The sequence below is a fragment of the Diadema setosum genome, chromosome 4 (genome assembly GCF_964275005.1).
Source record: "Diadema setosum chromosome 4, eeDiaSeto1, whole genome shotgun sequence".
NCBI classification, from domain to species: Eukaryota; Metazoa; Echinodermata; class Echinoidea; order Diadematoida; family Diadematidae; genus Diadema; species Diadema setosum.
The window spans coordinates 14,521,172-14,545,077 of record NC_092688.1 but is presented as its reverse complement, the minus strand read 5'-3'; the positions used below and the strand labels follow the sequence as shown (position 1 = coordinate 14,545,077).

At 39.7% G+C, this 23,906-nt stretch overlaps 1 protein-coding gene across 1 annotated transcript in view; it reads right to left on the bottom strand.

Annotated features, from left to right (window-relative positions):
- LOC140226907 (oxysterol-binding protein 1-like) overlaps positions 1–23,906 on the bottom strand; it is a 114,864-nt gene that overhangs the window by 32,390 nt on the left and 58,568 nt on the right. The window contains exon 4 of the mRNA XM_072307336.1: positions 322–496. Within this exon, the coding sequence (XP_072163437.1) occupies positions 322–496 (175 nt within the window). The remainder of the gene's footprint in view (positions 1–321; positions 497–23,906) is intronic.

The following is a 23,906-nucleotide window of genomic DNA, read 5'->3' as shown; positions in this document are numbered from 1 at the left end:
ATAATTAATACGAATCAGACACCAATCTGTACAGATTAGTGTTCATTAGCAGACAGCTATGGAGTTTCACTGTACAGTCCTTGAACCATGGCAGAAACAGTGTGTGTCATTAAAGGCAGGTCTGCCTAGAGCAAGTATACAAGTGAACAAATGTGTGTGTTAAGCTTCATCACTTGCACATATAAATTCACATGCATGGAAATATATTCCTGGGACTAACAGAGCTTCCTTCTTTTTTTTCCTCCTTCATTTGTCTGTATTAACTTGGACACAATACAAAAACAAATGGATGGGACTGAAAACTCATGAGAGCTGCCTTACTTTTGGGCTTATCCTGGCTGTTGGCCTCGCGGCAGGCCTGCTCCAGAGAGTTGTGCTGTTTGGCAAGAGTTTCGATGGTCTCCTCTAGGCGTAGCCGCTGCGTCTGCTCATAGTGGATCGCCTTCTGCCACTTTCGACCATGGGTCTGGGCAAGCTCTAAGAAATCCGCACATGCCTGGAGGTTGAGTCAAGGGGATGGAGAAATAAGAAAGAGAGAAGAGAGAGAAAATGGTTAATATCACTCGACACTTTATATGCATTTTACGAGAAACTTCACATGTACCTGAGCCTTTTTAGAATTTCAGGTGGTATTTCAATATTTGATAGGTGTTCATACAACATGTACAACCTAACCTCATCCATTGAAAACAACAAATAATTAAAGGACCTTCACTAAGACTCACAAACAGAAAAAGCATCTCGTGAATGCTATTAAAAGCATACCTAGTGGCTGGTAAAATTGCATCTTTGAGCTCAAGCGCACCTCATCTGGAATTCTTGCATATTACATGCTGATTTTGAAGTACACATCCTTATGCACACATTGTATAATATGATTGCTCCCCTTGGTTCTCTGCAAGGATTACCTAGCATGGCAGATGTTCTACACTGATACTCATCAAATTACACAACTAATATGGAGAATAGCATATTGCGTGGGAAGCAGTCATATGCTTTGTGTCACATATTCTCTTGATTCCCAAGTGCCATTTTCAGGCACAAGGTACTGTATACGCTCGCATTTTCGCGTACAGATATTTTCCCTAATGAGGTCATAGACATTTTAGCGAGATGTTGTTTTCATGAATTGACGCTGACGCTAACATAAATGCATTATCACCCAAGCACATCGAGACATTTTCGTGTGTTGTTAAATTCGCAATCCAACTGTGACTTTAAGTTAACCCAATGCTAGCAGGGGTCTGGAGTTCAATGTATGTTCTCTTTGGCGGATGACCACCTATCACAGGCAATGGATTACCCTCGAACAGGTGGTCATTTCTTGGAGCAATCATTCCTGGCAGTCAAATAGTAAGGATAAGAGGAATATGAGAAAGAGTAGACAGAAAGAGAGCAAAGGCAGTATTTGCTTTTTGGATTCATGACCAATGATAAGATGTAATACCATACAACACACATTTTAACTTACTTTCAACTCTCATCCATCAATCAACTCCCCCCCCCCCCCCCCCTCCCAAAGCAGGCATTGCACGGCATGTTACATAGAGTGCATCAATGTCTTTGTCAAAAGAGTGGCAAACATTTGTAAATGTGATCAGAACGTTGATGTGCAAATAGGTTAAGCTCGGTGGAAATTCAAGCGACAGCCTTCTTTCGCACTTAGCGCATCCACGCTCTAAGTGGATTTCAGGCTGTACTCCGGATCGATGGTGTCTCTTTCTAGACCCTTTCGCTGTTGAGCCTGGAGAAATGAAGAACATTTGATAAATATCTGCTCTATCTCGACAGTTAAACGTCTGCTGCGTAATTGCCTTGATGCACTGAGCTTGTATACGCATTGCAGGTTGTGGCAACATCGTCTTTGTGTCAGACCGTAATCCTACCTCATTCTGTTTATGGAGAACAACCACCTGAACCGAATTGTAGTCGTTCCCCAAATTCCTAACACCATTTTGCAAACTTGGCATGACTAACAAATTTAATTTTAGCACCTACTGCTGGTATTTGTTTGCTCGTCTTACAAACAGGATTCTATGCGCATCGCTTCTCTTTCTTTTCCTGAGGTCATATTAAGGGTTAGGAGGCTGCAAACGTACAAGACTTGATCATTTCACTAGCAGGAGAGGAATGCGACCTTTTCTTACCTACAGAAAGGGTATGACCGAACACAATGGAAGGAGTAGGAAATGTAAAGTATGCTAATGATGCAAAGGTCCGAGTGCATCAGTTAGAACTGTGTGCATTTTCCCCTATGGTAACTATGAAATTGTTTCACCCACGAGGTAAAGCTGAGTGCATAAAGACTAGATTTCATAGTTACACCATGCACACTATTCCGACTGATGCACGAAAAGACATGTGTGCATCATCTGTTTTATAAAACAGTGGACAAATTTTTGCCAAAAATGATTCTTTTTAAACCAAGCCTCCAGTAATTATCAGCACATGGCTAATTTACAGGATGGATGGCTGGCCATGCATGCAGTACATACACATACTTGAATGCAAGGTAAATTTACTGGATGCACGGCTAGCAACCTCTCACTAGGTGTGCAAAAGCTTGGTAAAGTGAGCGAACTCTTGCTAAAGTGTGCAATAGCATGTTTACAGTGGCTGTCATCAGTGCTCATAATCAGTTGATCATATCAAACATGCAGCCAGTTAAAATCAATACGAAATAACAAAAATCCATAACAATTATTTCTTAACTTTCTTTCTTGTTCCATTTGTGTCTCAGGAGCTACATTGTAGTTCTAGAAAATGTATGGAAGTCGGTACAAATCTGTGTAATTTGCTTGACAACTCCAGCACCCATGGAAAATGGAAAGTTTCCACAATGGAAAGTGCAACAGACTGATCCGAGTTGTACTCTTTCAATCTCTCTGCTGTGTATAGTCCTTCAATAGTGTTTGAAGTGAGGCAACACCAAGTGTACATGGGGACATACTTTCAATATCAAGGCACAGTAACGACAACATAAACACATCAAGACTCGTATATGTGCCTGGTATCGTCCGGTATCGGTTTGGTACAGATTGCCATTACAGCAGGAAGAGCTCGTTATGATTTGTTAATTACAATCAAGAGGATCATCGTGCAACACATTGTCTGGCATTTTGCCATCCTCTTCTAGTTTTGATTCAAAGTTTGCATGAACTCAAATCAAAGGTAGAGTAGGCAACTGCCACGAGTTCTGAATCAAGGACAGTACACTAATCTCAATTCTCACTATCGCAGATAAATGTAAAAACTCCACAGCACTATTTCATTTCCATGATACTAGCAATGTGTTGGCAATGGTGTTTCAGTACACAACGTGAGCTCTATTTGGTCGTACACGAAAAAATTTTGAGATCTCGATCTCCAAACTACCATATGTAGCTTTGTACATTTTCTCAGCAACTGTAAATTGTCAGGAAAACGAATATCTTTCTGTAAGCTCTGAAAATGTGTTTGCATTGTGAAGTGACATGTTTTAGTCATGATAAAACAGGGAATATGATTACAACATGTACACTCTGTGCGTGCCTGCTACAACTCCATGTAACCAGAAGTGCGCAAGTAAACGCCAAAACTGAGACCCCACTCGACGTCCAGATGATGCGCGTAGGTGCATAAGATCACAAATCTCATTCATTTGTACACAGCATATAGCCAGCATATGGACCCAACTGCTGCTGACGAAATGTTCGCTTATATGAGACAGGGAGAATTCCACAACACTTGTAGGAGCCTACACAATCTATGCACCATAATCATGTACTACACATAATCTGATGGAGCAACAACCCCGTACTACTGTACCTTGGTGGGTTTTTTTTTTCTTTTCTTTTTTTTTTTTTAGATCACGCAACTCATATTCAATGATCAGATTCTTGAGACTCTGTTGGTGAAGTCTCTTTCCTAGATCCTCTTGTATACAGGCAATCTTCTCAGCTCAAAGACAGTCTCGGGCTCTTTGAGCGGGGAGCTAGGAATCAAGTGAGGTGGTAAAAGAGGGTGCCACTTTGGGTCATTACATCTAATGAATTAACCCTGCCTTCAGTGATTGGCCCGCATCTTGTAATGAATTAGCGATGAGAGGAGGGTAGAAGATCGAGGGAGAAGCACACAGCCCCTTCCACGTGCATGTCCACACTTTTATCATGTAAGATTCAAATACTGGTACAAAGATGGCCAAATGACTTCCAGCAACCCCCTAGAAAACTTACGCGTAATCATGGGAGCTCACTTGCTGCTGCCCTAGTGCTTGTAATGAAAAATATACTGTTATACTTGTCAAGGCCAACAACAGTGTCAATCATAATTGTTACCCTTTTTTTTTTTTTTACCCATATTCTAAGATCGGTCTGCTAACATATTCGATCCTTATCTACTTGTATGTATGCTTTTAATTAGCATTGCTCCCAGCAAACAGAATGCCCGTCCTGGGTTGACCGACATAGCAACAACTCATACATGCAACAAGAATTCCAGATTTTGTCGGTACAATTGCATGAAATGGTTTGCCACTGCAAAGGTCCTAAAGAAAAGAGAAACTGAATATTTAAATGCACTGAAAAACTATGGTATGTGTTCTAAAATGCGAGGTAGGGATAGAAACAACCAACCGAAAAATGTTAATCAGTATAACCAATGTTACGTAAAATGTGAACAATAGTCCTACTAAAGTAATTTCTAGAATAAACAGTCTATACATTCATGGTTTATTGAGAAAATCAGTGATGTTTCCTTCTATCTGCAGCTTTATTGCCAAATTTTGACATGATAGGATGTTTTTGTGATACAACTGATCTATATATGCAATGAATGTGATAATTCAAACATTTCCTAAATCAATGCTCCCAATGGTAAACACTGAATTTAAGAAAGCAACGTGGGTATGAAAAATACCCTGTGCCGTACCAATATTGAACACGTTCAATTCCGAAAAACATCCACTAAACTCTGAGACAGCATATAATCATGATTACTCAAGGCCTCTGCAAATACATGTACACATAAGCCCTATATACTCTTGATCTACATAAGACATGAAAAAAAAAAAATTCATCAAATTATTGGGACTTTGTCATAACACAGGGTCAGTTAAGTTGGATAAAAATTGCCGCTGGAAATTTTTCCTCATATCTAGTACTTTTTTTAAAAAAGTTTTACACTCATCCCTTAAGTGTTTCTCTTCACTGAGATACATTCATTAACCCGTTGAGGACGGACTGATTTTGCTACAACATGCATTCCTCATCTATAGACGCCTGCCTGAGTATACTCGTGACTCGTCTTCAACGGGTTGAGGTTGCTATGGAAAAACACACCATATGAAACAGTATACATGGTTCGTCATCTTGGAAACAAGCATTTGTTAGGCTGATCCTTGTGCTGTTGTTGATGATTCACAGGCCGCATTTTTCCAAAAATAAATCACAAATTGGATCTTGTTTTCAACCTACAAATCTGCTTCATAAAAGCATCAATTTCTAAGGTTTCAAAACAGCTTGAAATAAAGGCCAACTTTGCTCTACTCAGAGAGGATAGGTAATTTTAAAAATAGAGATGGCTTCATCTACGATAGCTAAAAGTAGACGACCGAACTATATGTTGCAGTTATTTTGGTAAGAGTGGCCATGTCTCTTTTTATGTCGCAAACTTATTTGTATTAAAAGAAAAGCGTCCAGCATGAGTGAAGAAAATACTGACTCTATGTTTAAAGGAAAAGATTCAATTTCAAAGAGCATCTCGTTTTAAAGGAAAGTTAACAGATGAAAATAAATGATGATTTCAATCAAGGTTGCATAGAGTATCAGATCCAATCAAACCAGTATATCAATAAGGAGTAGTCTATCTAAAAAATGTCAGATCTTCTTGTAAGAAAACTTTAATACAAGAAACACATTACTTGGTGTGTTCTGCTATATGATTATGAAATAACCAGCATAAGGTCTGCTGAACACACTTTTTAATGCTTTCTACAACTTCTGTTTCTAACTGGTCTAACCTCTGGATCTCAATAAGAAATATAAGAAAGTTGCATAACAGTATGCGTCTCAAAAAAAAAAAAATTGCATGAATGGTTCCGCACCTTAAAGGATGTGTACAGTCCTGGTCGAGGTGAGGATTTAGCTTTTAACGTTTTGCGAGATATTCAGAAACCACTCTATGAGATGTCAAAGAGCATGCAATTCTCAGGGGTATCAAAAGTTTATTTCATGAAAATTGGTTTTGAAATGGCTGAGATATCCAAAAACAAGGTGAAAAAAGAGATCCTAATAAAAGGCGTGGCCTGTAGTCTTTTATTATTATCACATTTTTGGATATCTCAGCCATTTGAAAACCAATTTTCATCAAATAAACGTTGAATCCTTCTTATAATTACATGCTCTTTCATATTTCATAAAAGGTTTCTCATTATCTCACTTAGGAATGTAAAAAACATGAATCCCCACCTCAACCAGTACTGTACAGTCCCTTTAATGTCAAACAGAGAGGGATATGAAAGAGCCTTTAACAAAAGTGCCCATCTACAACAAAGTCTAAGAAGTAATATGCAGAAGCTAACGCTTGAGATTGAGGGGCTAAACTGCCACTTAACTATCAAGTGCAGCCTTATTCTCAAACAGACACGGCTTCACATTATACGCTGTCAGCCTTGAAGCAACCCTACAATACCCTTCACCCTCAAACTGAACGTCTTCCACAGAAGCATCTCTTCCAAGAACTCCATCTCAAAAATTTGGTGTATGCACAAAAACAATAGGAGCTTCAATTCCAATACCTCAATTCCATACACACCATACAGAATAATCACATTCTGCCACAAGCGATCATCCGTGTACCATACATTCTAACTTTTACATTCTGCCAGAGCTTCTGCCAAGATACATTGTAGAACTCTTTACACAATATATGCACATGAATGCAGTGTTCAAGACTTGGGCACGGGAAGTAAAACAAGCAGATGCACTTACAATACTCCAAGACCTGAAGTGTAATGAATATGCTCTGACTAAAATTTCAAACTCCACATGCAAATACTAAATTCACTGCAGATATTTTAAGTCATATCTATCACAGAGATACTTACGGTCCTGACATGGCATATCACAAAGTTGAGGCACTCTGTTGATATAAACTCACAGCATCAATACCCATGAAAATACATTATACAAAGTTGATAAATAAACAGACTATATGAAGTACAGTGTATTTATTGTGGTTGGTGTGTAGAACTAAATGTAGAAGCAGAAAAGAAGACACAATATCTGCCACACAACCACCGACGATAGCCCATTCTACCTCGAGACAGTTACCATCCGCCTGCCTGTCATGCAGGGGTGAGCTCATTATGGGACAGTGTGGGCCTGGGTGTATGGTCTGTTCCTAACAACAACAGCCAAGGACACAGGGGGTGCGTTTAATCAAGCTAATTAAGGGCGGAGCGAGGAAAATTAAAAAGTGCATCACTTTACAAAGTGTGACGGACGCTGTATGCGCTGACAGGATGACAAGCCACGATTTGACACGGCACTGCGACATGTACAGGATATGAGATTGTTTGCATCAATACAAAAATCATCAGAATCACATCATAATCAATTTTTAAAGGAGTACAATTGATTCATATTTTGTGATCCTCAGCATGCGGTCGTGATTTGGCAAAAAGGTGTATGTCTGAAAAATATCATGTTTTTGGTTTTTACCATTTGGGGGGTTTTCGATGCCGAAATTTTCATGTGACCAACTTTCGTAAGTCATCGATCCTTTGTTTCCGAGATACTTGGGGCTATCTCTGTATTATTTTATCAATTTTCCTGCTTTTGATTAGGCAAAAGGGTGTATCTTTACATACACCCTTGACGTACAACGACGTACAAGGATAGAGAACTACATGATTTGGCAAAAGGGTGTATCTCTAGATACACCTCTAACCGTGCACGCTGGGGAGAGCTTAAAGATTTGGCAGATAGGTGTATCTTTAGATACACCCATCTGCCGAATGAATCATGAATTATAGTTGCGAAGTATGATAAGGCAGAAAGGTGTATCTTTTATACTCTGTGTATATTATATACTCTGTTATACGTGCTGCTGGCATGTATGTGTACCGTTTCACCGGTCGGTGCGGTGGCGGGCCATGCTCCTGACTCAAACTGGCAGCCCGTTGTACTGCAGAAGTTTCTCCTTGTTACTAGTCGGTGAGTAGATAGAACCTAATATCTAGAAGTTCAAATCTAACGTTTGTCCTAGACTTCTATGGCCACTTCTATGCCATTAGATGCGCAGATTCGTAAAATCTAGCATTTCTGTTGAAATGACAGCTTTTCCGGCAAGTGTGGCTGTGGGATGAGAGTTCTCCACGCTTCAAAATGACAGTGATCCCTGCACTGTCCGTGCTGTGCAGTGCATGTAGAAGCCTGTACATAGTGTAATGGTGTGCTGTGTGACTGTAAGATCGGCTACCCATTACGCTATGCGTATGGGGCTGTTACCTAACAGACATTTAGTGGCAGTTACGCAGAAAGGTCTAGAGAAAGATGTGTCCCTGTCTTTGGAAATGATACTTGGATGTACTGCTCAAAGTGCTCAGTGGATGCAAACAGTTAAATGATCCTACCTGAATTTTCACATTTATTGAATTTATTGCAAAAATTGGGAGCAACATGATAACTGCGTTTTTAAGAATAGATACATGATGTGCAAACAACTGCCTTTTTTTTTTTGCTAAAGCATTCAGCAGAGAAAACAAACGAACCTTTTGTCGAAAAAAAGGGGCACAAAGCTAGAAATATAATGAATCATCTCATTGGAAGTAGAAGTTTTTGAAAAAAGGGAGGAGAAGGAAGAAGAAAAATTCTTCAGCTGTAATCCTTAACCATGCATATCCATGAGACCATGTTTTGTTAATATTCAGACTCTAGGGTGAGTTGTAATTTGCGCACATTTTTCTGTGTTTGATGAACAAGTTGTGCATATTGATATTTTTCTTTATTGTTATTTTTTAAATCTTTTTGTAATAATGAAGTAAAGATTGTCAAGAGTTAACATTTTATTAGAAATGGTCTCATGCACATACACCCTTCTCCCTACAAAATCTCTGGTATATTTTGTTATCGTTTAATTTGGCAAAACGATGTATCTCTATACATACACCTTTTTGCCAACTTAAATGCACAATTTCTCACGGTGCATGAGAAGATACACCCTTTTGCCAAAATAGCGTTGGTTGCAGTCCCTGTAAACGTGATTTGGCAAAAAGGTGTATCTCTATACATACACCTTTTTGCCAAGTTAAATGCATGATTTCTTACGGTGTATGTGAAGATACACCTTTTTGCCAAAATAGCGTGGGTCGCAGTCCCTGTAAACGTGATTTGGCAAAAAGGTGTATCTCTATACATACACCTTTTTGCCAAGTTAAATGCATGATTTCTTACGGTGTATGTGAAGATACACCTTTTTGCCAAAATAGCGTGGGTCGCAGTCCCTGTAAACGTGATTTGGCAAAAAGGTGTATGTCTCTAAACATGCTAAAAGTGCTAATTCTGAAGTATTCTTTAAAGTTAGATGCAAGAAAATTATCAGGAAATGAAATTTGAAGTGTATACTAAATCATGGAATTGAATCCCTGAGCGTTGCACAGTTTAGGTGGCTTCTACGGTCAAGGAAACTGCCAAAACTTTAAAGTCGATTTTCTCGGCTTTGTAGTCGCTGTAAAACTGCAGACATACACCTTCTTGCCAAATCACGACCGCATGGCGTATTGCGTTAGTGTGTGTGTGTGTGTGTGTGCATAATAGAAACAGACTTGTGTAAATAGTGAGAATGAAGAAAAACTAATGATCTACTCAGAGAATTTGTACGCTCTTTGGGAGAGATATATGTGGAGAAATCTGTATCAGATCAGCCAACGATCGCAGGCAACCGCCACAGGGTTGGTTCACTGAACAAATAATTGACCCTTCTGGGGGAAGCCTGCTAACGTAACACGAAGCTGACCGCTCATGGGTGATGCTGATGATATCATTCACTTATAGGCTTACACGGAAACCGAGAGAATCGTCAGCAGGGGGAGGTATTTTTAGCTTGCTCTCCTTTTGTCACGGCCCCCGGACCGCATATTGCATGATAATCAATAATGCCCCACTCATCTCCCCCCCCCCCCCTTATCATTATCTGTTTTCCAGGTGCATGACTGCGTTCGAAACGATACTGAGTGTCATGCAATACGCACATCGTTGATTCACTGTGTTGATGGAGTGCTGCTCATGCAAAATGCCTGGATGTGCCTTTGGGAGAGATCGGTGGACAAAAGTCCAAAGAAAACTCACACCTGTTGATTCTGTTTTTTAAATATCGATGACTCTTTTGAAATGGAGAAGGCACACAAATCAACATTGCCATCCCCAACGACTCTGCCTAGAGCTGAATACAGAAGCAAAAGTCGTATCATGTATTGAAAAGTGGCTAGCATGTGGCTATGTACCTGTCATTCGGAATCAAATAGTACAGGTATACAACTCCCCCCTCCCCCCCCCCCACAATCTTAATTTCAGTCTCAATTTGATAATTTGATATTCAGAGACATGCACAAACTGAGCAGGCTTTTTATAAAAGATATTTTTAAAAATATAGGGAACACCAGACCTTTCGAACATGCGGCAATTTGATCAATCCTGAGTTCACATCACAAAGCTTTATAAATCTATTAGTTTAAAACAATGGCCAAAAAAAAAAAAGGCTGCAATGTAGACATTAGCTTGTCAATGTCAACTTGTTATTACCGAGCTTGCTACACAGAAGCCTTCATTTGTGGAATATAGTGTATTTACTCATTTTCTGGGAACTTCACATTATTCTAGTGAATTTCCGTGCCACATCTTCAGGTACTCACCGGGGCAATACCTCTGTCAAGTAACAAAAACATATAGCACTTATACTGTATCTTTCTACGGAATCAATGGATAATGAATATATAAATAAATACAGAAAGAATGAAAACATGAAAGAAAATACAACAGTACCTGTGACAAGACTGTGCTTGGAAATGTGAAGCCATTCTCCATTTAAATACAACATGAGCCGTGGATTAAAGAGACTGAGTAACGCATTAAACCACTTCCTTGGCTCTTATAAAGATCTCATCAGCTGTGGCCAAAAACTTACCGCCAACCTTTGGATGACCTCTAAAAGATGAGACCCTACACACACGTACAACCCACTGCAAAACAAAGAAGAAATAGTTTCTTCTCTCTGCCCATGCAGTACAGATAATGAGTAAATCCAAAGTTTTTTTTTTAAAGAAATGAGATCAAGGCAGCCCACATAACGGTATATTTTCATTCCCCCTCACCCCTCCCCCCTCCCACACACACACTCTCCACTCACCTCGACCTATGGTTGCGTTGGATGCGGTGAAAAAAAATCCCAGGAAGCTAGCGAGGCGTACTTCTCTCTGTGTGCGCGCGTGTGTGTATGTGTTATCCGCTTGCAGTAGCAGCGGCTGCTTGCGGCCAGTCTCCGCTTATTGATTTAGCCCTGCCCGGACGCAGCGACACTTGCTGCCCCTCCTGTGTCACAGCCCCCCCTCCCCCCCCCCCCCCCCTCTCAGAGAGGAATTGCGAGCCATTGATTGGCGCTGTGTGTGCGTGGGGGGAGCTGTTACGGCAGCGCTTCAGTCGGCGTTTGAGCCTAATTACATGAGCACTGCAGAAATATGTCCCCTGAATACATAATAGATTAAAGTGCAATGGCACACAGATGTAAAGGGGTGGTCACAAGGAAGATGAATTTGTTCACTGCCAATGAGGAACTACTCTAGAAGAAGGAAGAAAAATGTATGTCGAAATATGATCTTACTGAACATGTACTTGTCTCACTGAACATGTACAGGTACTTGTGAAAGTACAAATACATCTATATCAAAATGGTATTATACATTCTAACTTTCCTTTTTAGCCTCTTCTTTTTTGTTCAAAAGGGGAAAGACATCTCAAATTCTAGAGTGTTTTGCTTGTAGATTAAGTGTTGGTTTTTGATTTGGTTTTTGATTTCATAAATTTCTTGCATGTACAACACTTTCTGTCATGTAAACATATTCCCCTACTTAGTAATGGGTCATTAAACTATTTAAGGCTCCTCCACACAAAAATTGAGCAGAGAATGAGAGTAGGCTCATTAGAAAAGCACATGGTACCTTTTCATTCTCCAATTTCAGATGGTTTATGCATCAGAAGAGTATATTTGGTGATCATCTTGAGAGTTGCTCAAGGGGAAGATAAAAAAAAACAACTGTTACAGCAGTGCATAAGTACATGAATGTGCACATGAGTATTTTCCTACATTACCTTCCATTACAGTGCATTATTTCCAACATTTCTGGTCATTTAGTAACTAATGCCTGTCATAAACATATTGTGAATCATCAATACAACTTTTTTTCTTCATAATCAATGCAGCATTTAAGGCATAAATGTTTTTCACAGGTTATTGAAAATCATTAAAATTGTTAAATTAATGTACAGAAATTTCTTGCAATGTTTGGCTAGGAGAATACTATTAGCCCCTATCTACCCCCCGTGTCTACATTTGAGAGCAAGAAGGGTCTTAACGTGATACACAAGGTCCGCTGTGTATATCCTTCTACTTGAAAAGAATCACATTGTACGACACGCATGGCAGTACAAATGTTTTCTCTCATCATACATTAGGGGCAGGAGAGACGATCCCATCTCCGGATACCAAATGCTACCACGGTCCGCAAATTGCGCTCAGGCCACCCGATACAATGTAACCACGTCTTTCCTAGTAGCACGGGTGATTGGGTTAAATCTTCTCAAAACAAAAACGTGAGCGCAAAGCATTCCTTCATTCTAGATTGCTAACATCCGCGACACGCAAAGTGTCCGCTGACATTATAAAATGTCAACTGTGATGCTGATTTGAGACAGGGCGCAAAAAAAAAAAAAATAAGGAAAAAAGGTATGAGATACTTCTACAACACAACAAACAACCAGCTCCCATTTCCGAGCTCCTGCGTGCTTGTCATAACACTTCACTAACTCAATAGATAGCTCACCCTGTGCTGCTGGATGAATTGTGACTAAATTTGGTCTCCCCTGCCAAAGGTCAATTCTTTCCGCGGACAAAAACAGGAAGAGGTGGGTGGTTCAGCACTTTTACATCATTTTTTTTTTCTTTTCTCGCATTTCATGCAGATCTTTTAACTCTGGTGAAGCCCAGGAAAACATTTTCCCTGCAAAATAAACTTTTCATTCTCTCTAAATTAATTGTGACACAAAGTCGATAGGGTGTTTCTCTTTTTCTTTTTCTTTTTTCAGCGGCATCTTATACCAGATAAATTTTCTTTGGCATAGAGGACCGATGCCCCTCATTAAAATTCTAAAAATCTTCGTTATTGTCACTATCTTCCCGAAGGGCCATGTCGTCCTTTTCATAACAGTGGTGGCAACAGATCACTAATTTGTAATTCTGTACACCTCTTTATCTTGTAGAAACTAGGGAAGTTTTCTTGCATCTCTTGTTTGCACAAATACGTCCCAGAGGGGCAACGCTATGTCCAATTAAAATGATGATGGCTTTCATTACAGGCAATAAACATCATTAAAAGTGTGCAGGCACTAATGAGAAGGTGGAAAATACACAAAATCATCTCCATCCCCTATACTACACGGTACAATACATTACACTGCTGCAAAGGATACAACTATCATAGTATTACAAGTACTACATTATCAACTTGATGCATTTTACTCGCAAGATAATTGTTCGGATGCGTTTTCCAGTTGACTGAAGTAACATACTTTCACTTTCATGTGCTCTCATGTGTACACGACAGTCGCATACTATGTGGAAATCTACCGCATAATCTGTCATTCTTACCTACAGTACAATTACTCTATGCATGACATGCTAGAATGCCACGCATATATCAGCTTTTTACGTTTGAGGGCATGAACAACAGTCTATATCAAATTGCAATCATGTTCGAGATTGCGTGATGACCTACCAACTGAAGCTTGCTCTGGGCAGTTTTTATATGCAAACTTGATGAACATTCCGTGAAAGCTGCAATGCAAGGACGAATTATTCCGGCATCACATTTGTTACAAGTTCAGTGGAACTCTTATAGCGCCTGAGCGAAGGATATCTGACTTGTAATTCAAAGTAATCAGGCTCACACATCAAGACTCCCTCAGTTGCCCCAAAACAGTGCTGCACATGTGTGTATACAATATCGGTCCTTGTTCAGTTTCAGCCGATGACACCATATATTCTGGGTAGAAACTTTTGTAAGTTTCATGACGGGGCTGATTTCACAGATTTTGCAAACAGTGAGAATTCGTCAAAGTATCAAAAAACAAAGAAGCTTTGCATAACATCATGTGTACTGCAAAACTACTCACATAAATTAATGCCAACATTACCAGATTTCTCCTCTCTTCTAATACTATAAATGTCGATGACCTCATTGTTGAACTTTGGTCCTTGAAATAACATCCTTGTTTTCATCTACACAACATCGTCACACATTTTCATTGTTTTCTTTCCATTTTGAGAGTGAGAAACGAAAGTGAAACTACTGTAAATAGCTCATGAGAGAAGAATTCCCCACACATACATGTACACTTGATGCATGTAAAGACAAAAGGGCAGTAACATAGGCACACAACATGCAACAAGACATGTTGCAGCACTGGGCACTACATACTGTAGTTTAAGATATACAGTTAGACCTCGATTATCCGGCCTCCTTTTATCCGGAAATCTCTATTATCCGGACGCGTTCACGCAGTGAAGGACTTTTTTTTTTTTCATTCAAAAATTGAGAAAAAACAGTGACTTTCATGGATTTATTTCACTAATTTCATAAGATGTGCATGATAGGTTTCTCAATATCTAATGAGGTAAAACATGTATGATTTTCACATAAAGATATACATTGTACTTTATTTTTGTGAAGGGACTACAATTTTGTGCAGGCTAGCATAGATTACACCACTGTTGCGGGGTACGCTACCTGCCTAGCTGCCAGTGCACTGGGACGGCAGCTTGGACGGCAGCTATATACATTAACATTGTGTCTCCCATATCCAGCCAATTCGCTTATCCGGATGAGCGTTGGTCCCGACATGGCCGGATAATCGAGGTCAAACTGTACAGTGTACAGGGAAATCAGGCCAAAGAAACAAGAGCAGGAGCTACACGCTTGATTTCTTGTAGAGTTTTATGAGTCAATTTGCAGAAATTATAAAAATTGTAAATTGGTTTTTGAAATGGCTGAGATATCCAAAAACAAGGTGAAACAAAGAGATCCTAATAAAGTTGTGACATGTCGCCTTTTATTATTATCACTTTTTTGGATATCTCAGCCATTTGAAAACCAATTTTCATCAAATAAACGTTGAATTCTTCTTAACATTATATGCTCTTTCATTTTTCATAAGAGGCTTTTCATTATCTCACTTAGGAATGTTCAAAACATGAATCCCCACCTCAACCAGTACTGTACAGTCCCTTTCAGAGTGTGGTGCCCATGGCCACAATGTCTGCAGGAAATATGCCTCGTTTAAACCACTTCAGGGTGTAGTGTTTTCTACACTCTGCCCGGATGATGCCAGTCACATGATACTGAGACAACCTCAAGGGGGCGAAATCCACAAAACACAGCCGGCCGTTTCCCTTCAGTCAATATTTAAAGACGACTCTTCTTCCCTGCCCCCCCCCCCCCCCTTCCCACGAAACTCCCATTTTATGCCATCTTGTTCTTCCTACAGGAGCACATGTCACTGTTTGTATCACACAAGGATTGAAAGACGCGCTGACCTCCATCATACTGTGAACCACAGATACCCACTCACTCAATTTGCCCCCCCCCCCCCAAAAAAAAAAATAGAAAAAAGAATTTCCCTTGATCTGATTATGGAGTCACAATCTCAGTACCGTAAGCCAGTTATCATGGCCTAAAATGCTGTAATCCCACATTACCTGCACCGCCATCTCACAGCTGTTTCCACCTGTAATGGATTTACCTCCAACCTTACAGCAGGGACAATCCAATATCATGGCGGAGAGGCGCTAAAGGCGTCACAAGAAACACGGGAATGAATCAGCAGAACCAATAAGGGGGATCACGAGGCACCTGGACGGAATTGGATATTTCTATGTTGTCAAATGACACACAAGAACACAGAAATACAATTAGAAGATGGGCTGCATAAAATGGTGTCAAAGATTGGAGCATCGTCCATTCACAACTGTCATGATCAGTACTACTGCATATTCAGTTGATGCACTAAATATTGTCGACTGGCAACTTCTGCCACGTGATAAAAATTTGAAACTCTATAACGCTTGCATTTAAGAATAGAAGTGGCAATCACTGTGGGGTTTGTTTTTGTTTTTTCTTATCTGTCTGATGAAACGTGACCAATGCAGGTCTCCAAACATTGAATTATGCTACTGAATGACCCCAACATCCTTTGCGGAAATCTCTCCGTCTAATTTGGGAAGAAAAAAAAAAGAGATGTCTTGATCCTGCTTACATGAAAGAATTTTTTTCTTCTTCTTCAGATCTGCTCGTAATATGTGAGGATATTATGTTTCTATGACTCACTCCAGACAAGGAAGTCACATCCTTCAAGAAGAAGAAGAAAAAAAAAAATTTCGAACTTTTTGATATGTGAGGAATAAGATACTGTACCAGTAAAACCAGAACCTTATGGTCGAAATAGGTTTTATTTTTTGTTTTCTTTGATGATTCACTGGACTGCCCTAGATTATTTGGTTACTCATTGTTTTCATCCAAATTTCACTAATAAAACAAGAACATTGTAGCTTGCTATCACTTTTAAGTGTTTTTCATCAATACTATCTTACATCTGTAGGCTGGTTTGCCAGAAACAGTAAAAGATTAATACATGAGAACATCAAACCACATTGATCTTCCGCCTAGTATTTAGTTGCTTCAGAAGACACAGAAGAAAAACACTTCAGCATTTAGGACAATTGATTTGCTGGCTTTATATGTACCTCACAATAATACAAAAGATCAGAATTCCTCATGCACTGTCTTGAAGATTTTGATTGACTAAAGCAAACACCAATCTTTGGAAGAACAAATATTGATACAAAAACTATACCTCACACATACTCAAACAACATGCACATACACATACAAATACATAAACACAAACACAAACACATACACATACACATACACACATACATACACATGTATACACATACATACAAATAGACTACACATACACATATACACACACATACATACACATACACATAGACTACACATGCACACTTGTTCAAACACAATACAGTAGTACATAGTGTATTTGGAGAATGAAATGATCAGAGATGCATTTTGTAAGACATACTGCAAAATTATCACACACAGAAACATATTACTTACCAGCTTAGCATAGAATGTGATTAATCTTTCAGAGAGAATCCAGTAGCAGCGTATTTACAAATCCATTCAACTACCGTTTGTAGTGCGAGAGCAGAGTGCTGTCTTCATAAGATGTGTAAACAGCGGCTTCGGGGACGGAAGACGTATGCATTTGCCTCAAGACGGGGGGCAGCTCTTTTCTGGCGCCCGATGCCGACAATTCAGAAAATAATGCGCAGGGCTCCTGTGACCGGAGCAGGGCAAACTAATTCCTCCCCGCACACACACACACACACACACAAAGCTCACAGAACGCAGGGCTCCCTCAATGTAGCCTTCGTGAGAAAGGGGGAAACACACAATCCCACCGCTGGAAAGAGAGTTTTTTGATACAGCTTCCTTTCTCTATCTCTCAACGTGGATGTAGCAATCTTGCAAGATATCCTTTGGTCTAAATTACCCTCACACAATGAGATTTTCTCCTTACATGCATGCTCTGACCTATTCACTTTGAGAGGCAAATCATGGGACGGATATTTTGGCAGATGAATTTCTTCAAACTGACTTGAGTGGTGCAACGCAAAATTTGTGTCCTGCTGAAAAGTGATCACATTTACTATCAATTCAAATTTGTTACTGACTCAATGCACACAAACATCACTGGTTGAATTCTTCGTCTGAACACACTTGCAGTACTCAGTGTGTTTTGTTCATTGCTAATCCATAAAGACATCCACATGAGAGGGAATTTACTTGAATGATTATTGCTGCTTCGAACTGGGAAGAGCACTGACGGGATAGGTTCATTGGTCGCTCACTTGTGTAAACAGGGTGATGCAGGCTCGATCGATGAATCAGAGCTGACAAGAACAGTGTACAGACAACTTAGCACACCCTGCCACTAAGATAAACTGCAAATGGATCATTTAAATGAGATCCTATCAATGATGACAGCACATGTAGATTGTGGTTTCACGCCCAAAGTGTAATTCCAAGCAAATTCCTTGGCAAGACTAGAGACTGCAGAAAATGAGTTTTCCACTAATCTTCCAGTTCAGGTAGTAGCATACAGTATTCCCGAAGACAAGCAGCTCAATGGTGTTGTAAAGGAATGTTGTATACTGGCGCAAATGTGACTTCAGATGTAGATGCAATTGCACAGACAGCATGCACACTGCTCGAGCTCCACACATGTGTCCACAGCAGACAGAACGAACTAGGCATTAAATCAGCCGGCACTCAGCTACCCATCTCGGAGGGAGCTTTAGAACAGCCACATGGACATTTGATAATGTGCACACTGCTGGAGCAAGCATACAGTAGAAGAGCTGGTGCATCGAACAAAAGCGCCGAGAAAGCCGGATTCGCAATAACAATGGAGATGACGATGGAGAGGATGAACTTAGTGGCTTTGCAGTGAATGGGGAAACTCGCTTGCTTTTCGTGAGAGACGGGAGAAAGGAGCGACCAGAGGAGATGCATAGGTCTTCTAGGGAGTGTTGGAGAGAGAGAGAGAATGGCTCAAAAAGAGGGAGTGTTCAGTGAGCATGTATAAAGTGTGTGTGCACATGACCACTTAACACGACACATGGACATGTGTATATAGTTCTACAAGTGTGTGTGTGTGTGTGTGTATGTGTGTTGAGGAGTGTATTGTGTCCCGGCGAGAGGTCTTTTATGGGGAGGAGAATGTCTGTCGGATTCTTTTTCCTTTTTCTTTTCATATTCTCCATGCATTGCATTTGCTTTTGACAAAACAAACAAACAAACAAACATTATTCATGGAGAATGAATGGGTAAACCAAGGTGTGACGTCTGCCTAGAGTGCACACAATGTAATATTCCTCAACAATGGGGGTTCTTCTCACTTGAAAAGGTCAGGATTTTTCCTTTTGAAATGATTCAACATGTTTGAAAACATTTGTACCCCCTTTGGATGCTTCTTCTGATCTATAGATATCCTTAATTCCTTCAAAGAGTGTATGGTTGTTGCAAAATGATGACATTTCGAAATACAGTTCCAATTTGTTTTATACACACAAACAAATTACACAGTAACTACACATATCAGTTCAGGCAACTATGATTGCAGGTACAGCTTTAACCTCAACACAAAATAAGAAATAAAGATTAAATGTTCAACAACCCAACGCCTGTAGTTAAATAATGCAGCATGACTCAATCATGCCTTTATGCTCTTTGCAATTCACTCTCAGCATCTACTTCATCTGTCCCCCCCCCCCTCATGTTTAACCATGTGTCTCTATCTATATCTCTGTAACTGTACTTTTTTAGAATCCAGCCATCTCTCCATCCCTCCATCCCTTTACCCATATCTTTTCCATCACTCATTCGTTCTCTCTTTCCATTCACACATTATCCAGATATATTTTCACACTGTATGTACAATTACAAGAATCCATATATCGTCATGCACTTTGCCACATATGTATCGCCCTACATATCACTGTATATATATATCGCTCTCCCTCACAAAGCTGCCAAATGTGTTACGCCCGCAGGAGAGGGAGAGCAATCCTCGCAGACACGGCTTATTCACACCAAAGAGTCTCATTTGCGATGCACGCTCTGAGCAGGGGGTGCCGCTCTTACGCACTCAGACGCCTCAACACTGCAGAAGATGTGCTGTTTTTGCTGCGGGCCACATTTGACACTCTGCAATTTAACTCGGTAGATCTCAGACAGCGAGACAGGATGCAGACCTACGCGGACACATCATCTTTTTTTTCAGGATCATTGATTTGAATGAGTGCAGAGTGGCTGTGCTATTTGTCAAACCGATACAAACATTGAAGTGTAACAAAGTGATTCAAAATCCTGAATATCAAAGAAAGACATCAGAGCAAGTTGTGTACATGTACATCTTCAATCATTCACAATGAACAAGCCAAGACATCTGGAGAGCCAAGCATTCAACATCATTCTGAAGGACATGGTACATGCTACCCCAAAATGATCAGAGATGGTTCTCTGAACAACTGATGGGGTGTTATTTTGAAATCAGCATCTGTTTAAATGATGTATTAACAGGATCATTCCATCTGTGTGTGCACTCAAAAATAGGTTTTTGCCGTCGCCTGACACAAAGAGAGGGGTTATCTAGCCATGGCATTGAGTAATAGCTGGATCAAAACACATTTCTATCTCCCCCTCACTCTCAGTCTCTCTCCATACTTCACGGTCGAAATCAACTTGCTTGTTACACCCACACATGCACGGAGAGACTTCCCCTTCACTGACTTCACAACAGTTGATCCATCACTGTCAAGTTCCAATTCCCACAAAATGTCCAAATTTGAAATCCTATCTCTTTTATACCACAACCCGTCCTTTTAAACTCTCGATGACAGCACAAGACCTCATCTGACACTTTCAGAGCAACTGCATGGCAAACTGATGTCTTTAGGAGTGTATTATGTTTGTGGTTATGTATTGCTTGCCAATCACATACAATTTGGTATACCATCCACCATCTTCTACTGTAGTAAAAAGTGACATTTTGGGGGCAAGTCATTTCTTTGCAGTCAGCTGAGAGAGATGAAATTTTTGCATTTTAAACTCCACAGACTAAAAATTTGTCTATAAAATAGCACAAAATTTAATGAGCAAGGAAACCAGTCAAGTGCTTTTACTTTAAAGCATGTTTCATGTCATGGGAAATGCACACAAATTTCTACTTCTACAGTACCTTTCAGCATCTTTTTGAAAGGTATACAGGGTAAAGAATGTTAAAAATTAAAACAATTCTTCATATCTTGAGATAGTAAGCTGCCAATGCTTCTACTACTCTACCCATCTTATCTCATGCACTATCATGCAGTGTTGTAATATTTCCATTATCATTTACTCATAGTTCTTAAAATTCGTATAGATAGATTTTCTCTCCTCACAAACAGGATTATTCAACGCAGCACATGTATGCACAATCTTTGTCTGCACATGCTCAGTAATCTGAGAAAAGTCATTATTGTGCCTTGAAATAACATGGCTTGCCCAATCATTATACTGACAGACAGGGAAAGTAATATGTTGCCGCAGTATTGACATACATTGTATATATCAATGACCTTATATGATATGATTTTTTTTTAATATATATCGTAAAAAAGAAAAATCATTTACTATTAAAGGTCATTTCTGTCAAATAGCATATCCACATACAGTGACAGCAACAAAGTCACAAAGCGTAGCTAGTTAACTCCAAGGTTACACAAAAACTGCTACCAATTTTGTATGTATTTCCCAAAGGATCTAATATGTATTGTTTGTATCACACAAACCAGTTTTATTCAATCTGATATATCAATTTCACAACAGAAAAGGCATGAAATTCATTACATGCCTTAACATGAAGTGTTTTTCTTAATGCTGTCATATGCTGCTGTACTTCTGGTTTCAATAGGAGTCATTTCTTTTCATACACTCATACACAAAACTCTTCATTACAATTTATGCAATTCACGGATTTGATAATACCCCTTGCTGGCACATCGACTCGCCAGCCATCATATTTTTGCATTTCCCCCTTTTAATCCTCCACCCTTCTGGGGTACCCCATGTACATTCTGTATAGTCGGCCTACTCTCAGCGAGTGGTTATCAGTGTTGTAATTAATAGGCCCCGTCAAAAGCCGCCATGAATATTTACGGCGCACGCGTCTGCTTTGCTTAGGGAGCCCCATCATCATGTGTGTCGCTGTGACAGTGATAGCTATCTCCTATCCACTGCTATAGCTAGATGCCCATTTGCTGACTGACACAACAGACAATAACAGTACCAACAACAACGACAAACAAAACCCCTGTTTCATTCCACATTCAAATCACCATGAGGCTCATACAAACTTAATCAAACATTCCAATAGGATTGATTTTTTTTACAATTCGTTTCTCTTTTTTTTTTTCAATTTGAGGAGAATATTCTTCATTATTCCTTCTTATTCTCAATCCAGACATAATGTTTATTTTTCCAACATTGTTATTGCACTCATTCTAGATAATATTCTGCTGAGTAAATATCAAATCAAATTGTGATGTTGACTGAGAATAAGAGTCAACATTCACTAAGATTCGAAAAGGGCCACAGGAGCAAGATGCGTACCATGTTACATTGATCACCAGAACAATAATACAGTGTAGTTCCCTCATTTTACAAAATCCTGCATCCATAGTTTATCTACAGATGATATTAACATGTCATTGCATGGCTTCATCTGTACGCGCGATGAAACCTTAAGTAGCGCCTTCATTCTGCCACAGACAATTCTCGGTTTTCGCTCAAGCAATCGCAACATGCTGGGAGAAAGTGGTTCCTGATATTGAGATCAGAGGAATGATGACCCCTCTCTAACCCATCTTCTCTTGCATCTCATAACTGTTTATTTGATCGGGCTAAAAACAAGAAAAGGAACCCCCAGTGCTCTCCAGGGGGCCCCCTGCTGGTCACAGTTTGATGATATCTTGAGATTTGAGGACAAAATGAGCACAGCATCAGATTTCCACTATACTCATATCATCCCCCCCCCCCTCTCTCTCCATCTATCCATCTATCTATCTATCCATCTCTTTCTCCCTCTATTTCCTGCCAGCCTTTCTCTCTTTCTACATCTTCTTTTCACCTTTTTCTTTACCTCATCATACAGGCTTCTGCCTTTTAAGTTAATACCTATCTGACTATCTCCCTCTCTCTCTCTCTCTCTCTCTCTCTCTTCCTGATACTATCTATAACTACTACATGTACAGGCTGCTGCCCACTATTACTGAATAGCATAAATTTGACATCACTGCCAGAATATGGTGGCAATCCAAATCAGCGTTTGCATGAAGTCAGTGATGGAAACATCTTGCAGTGCCACGGACGTTAGTAGTGACCTTGCATACAGTATTTATCTTGTAATCTAGCTGATCTCTTCCACATAAATTTTTGATAGTACCTGGTATGCTAAAAAAGGTGTTATTTAATTTTCGCAAATGTGGAGGTCACAGACATTTTTGCGATTTGACATTGAGACTATTGAGAGTGCATCAATGCCTATCCATATAAAGTTTAATGGGATTACAATCAGGTGGTAACATTTTTGCATGTTGTTAAATTTGTGGTCCACCAGTGACTTGCAGAACTTGCGAAAACAAAACTGTCACAAAAATATTCATACCATTAGCAAGTCAGATCTCCTGTACACACTGTGCCTTTGGGAATTATGCCACTCATTGCTATGAGGAAATGGGAGAGGTTGTTGCTGTCTGTATTAGTAATGGGTTCATGCCTTTTCATATGTACATCGACAACATAAATAATACATGTACTTACAAATCTGAAGATGATGGGCTACAAAAGTTTTTTTTTTCCATAGACCAGCATCCATTTAAAGTCTGTTAATGGTTTGCACAAAACCCAGTGATAGTGTCATCTGTTTTGATTAGCACTGCGGGATTTTACATTGAAACATAATTCTCACATT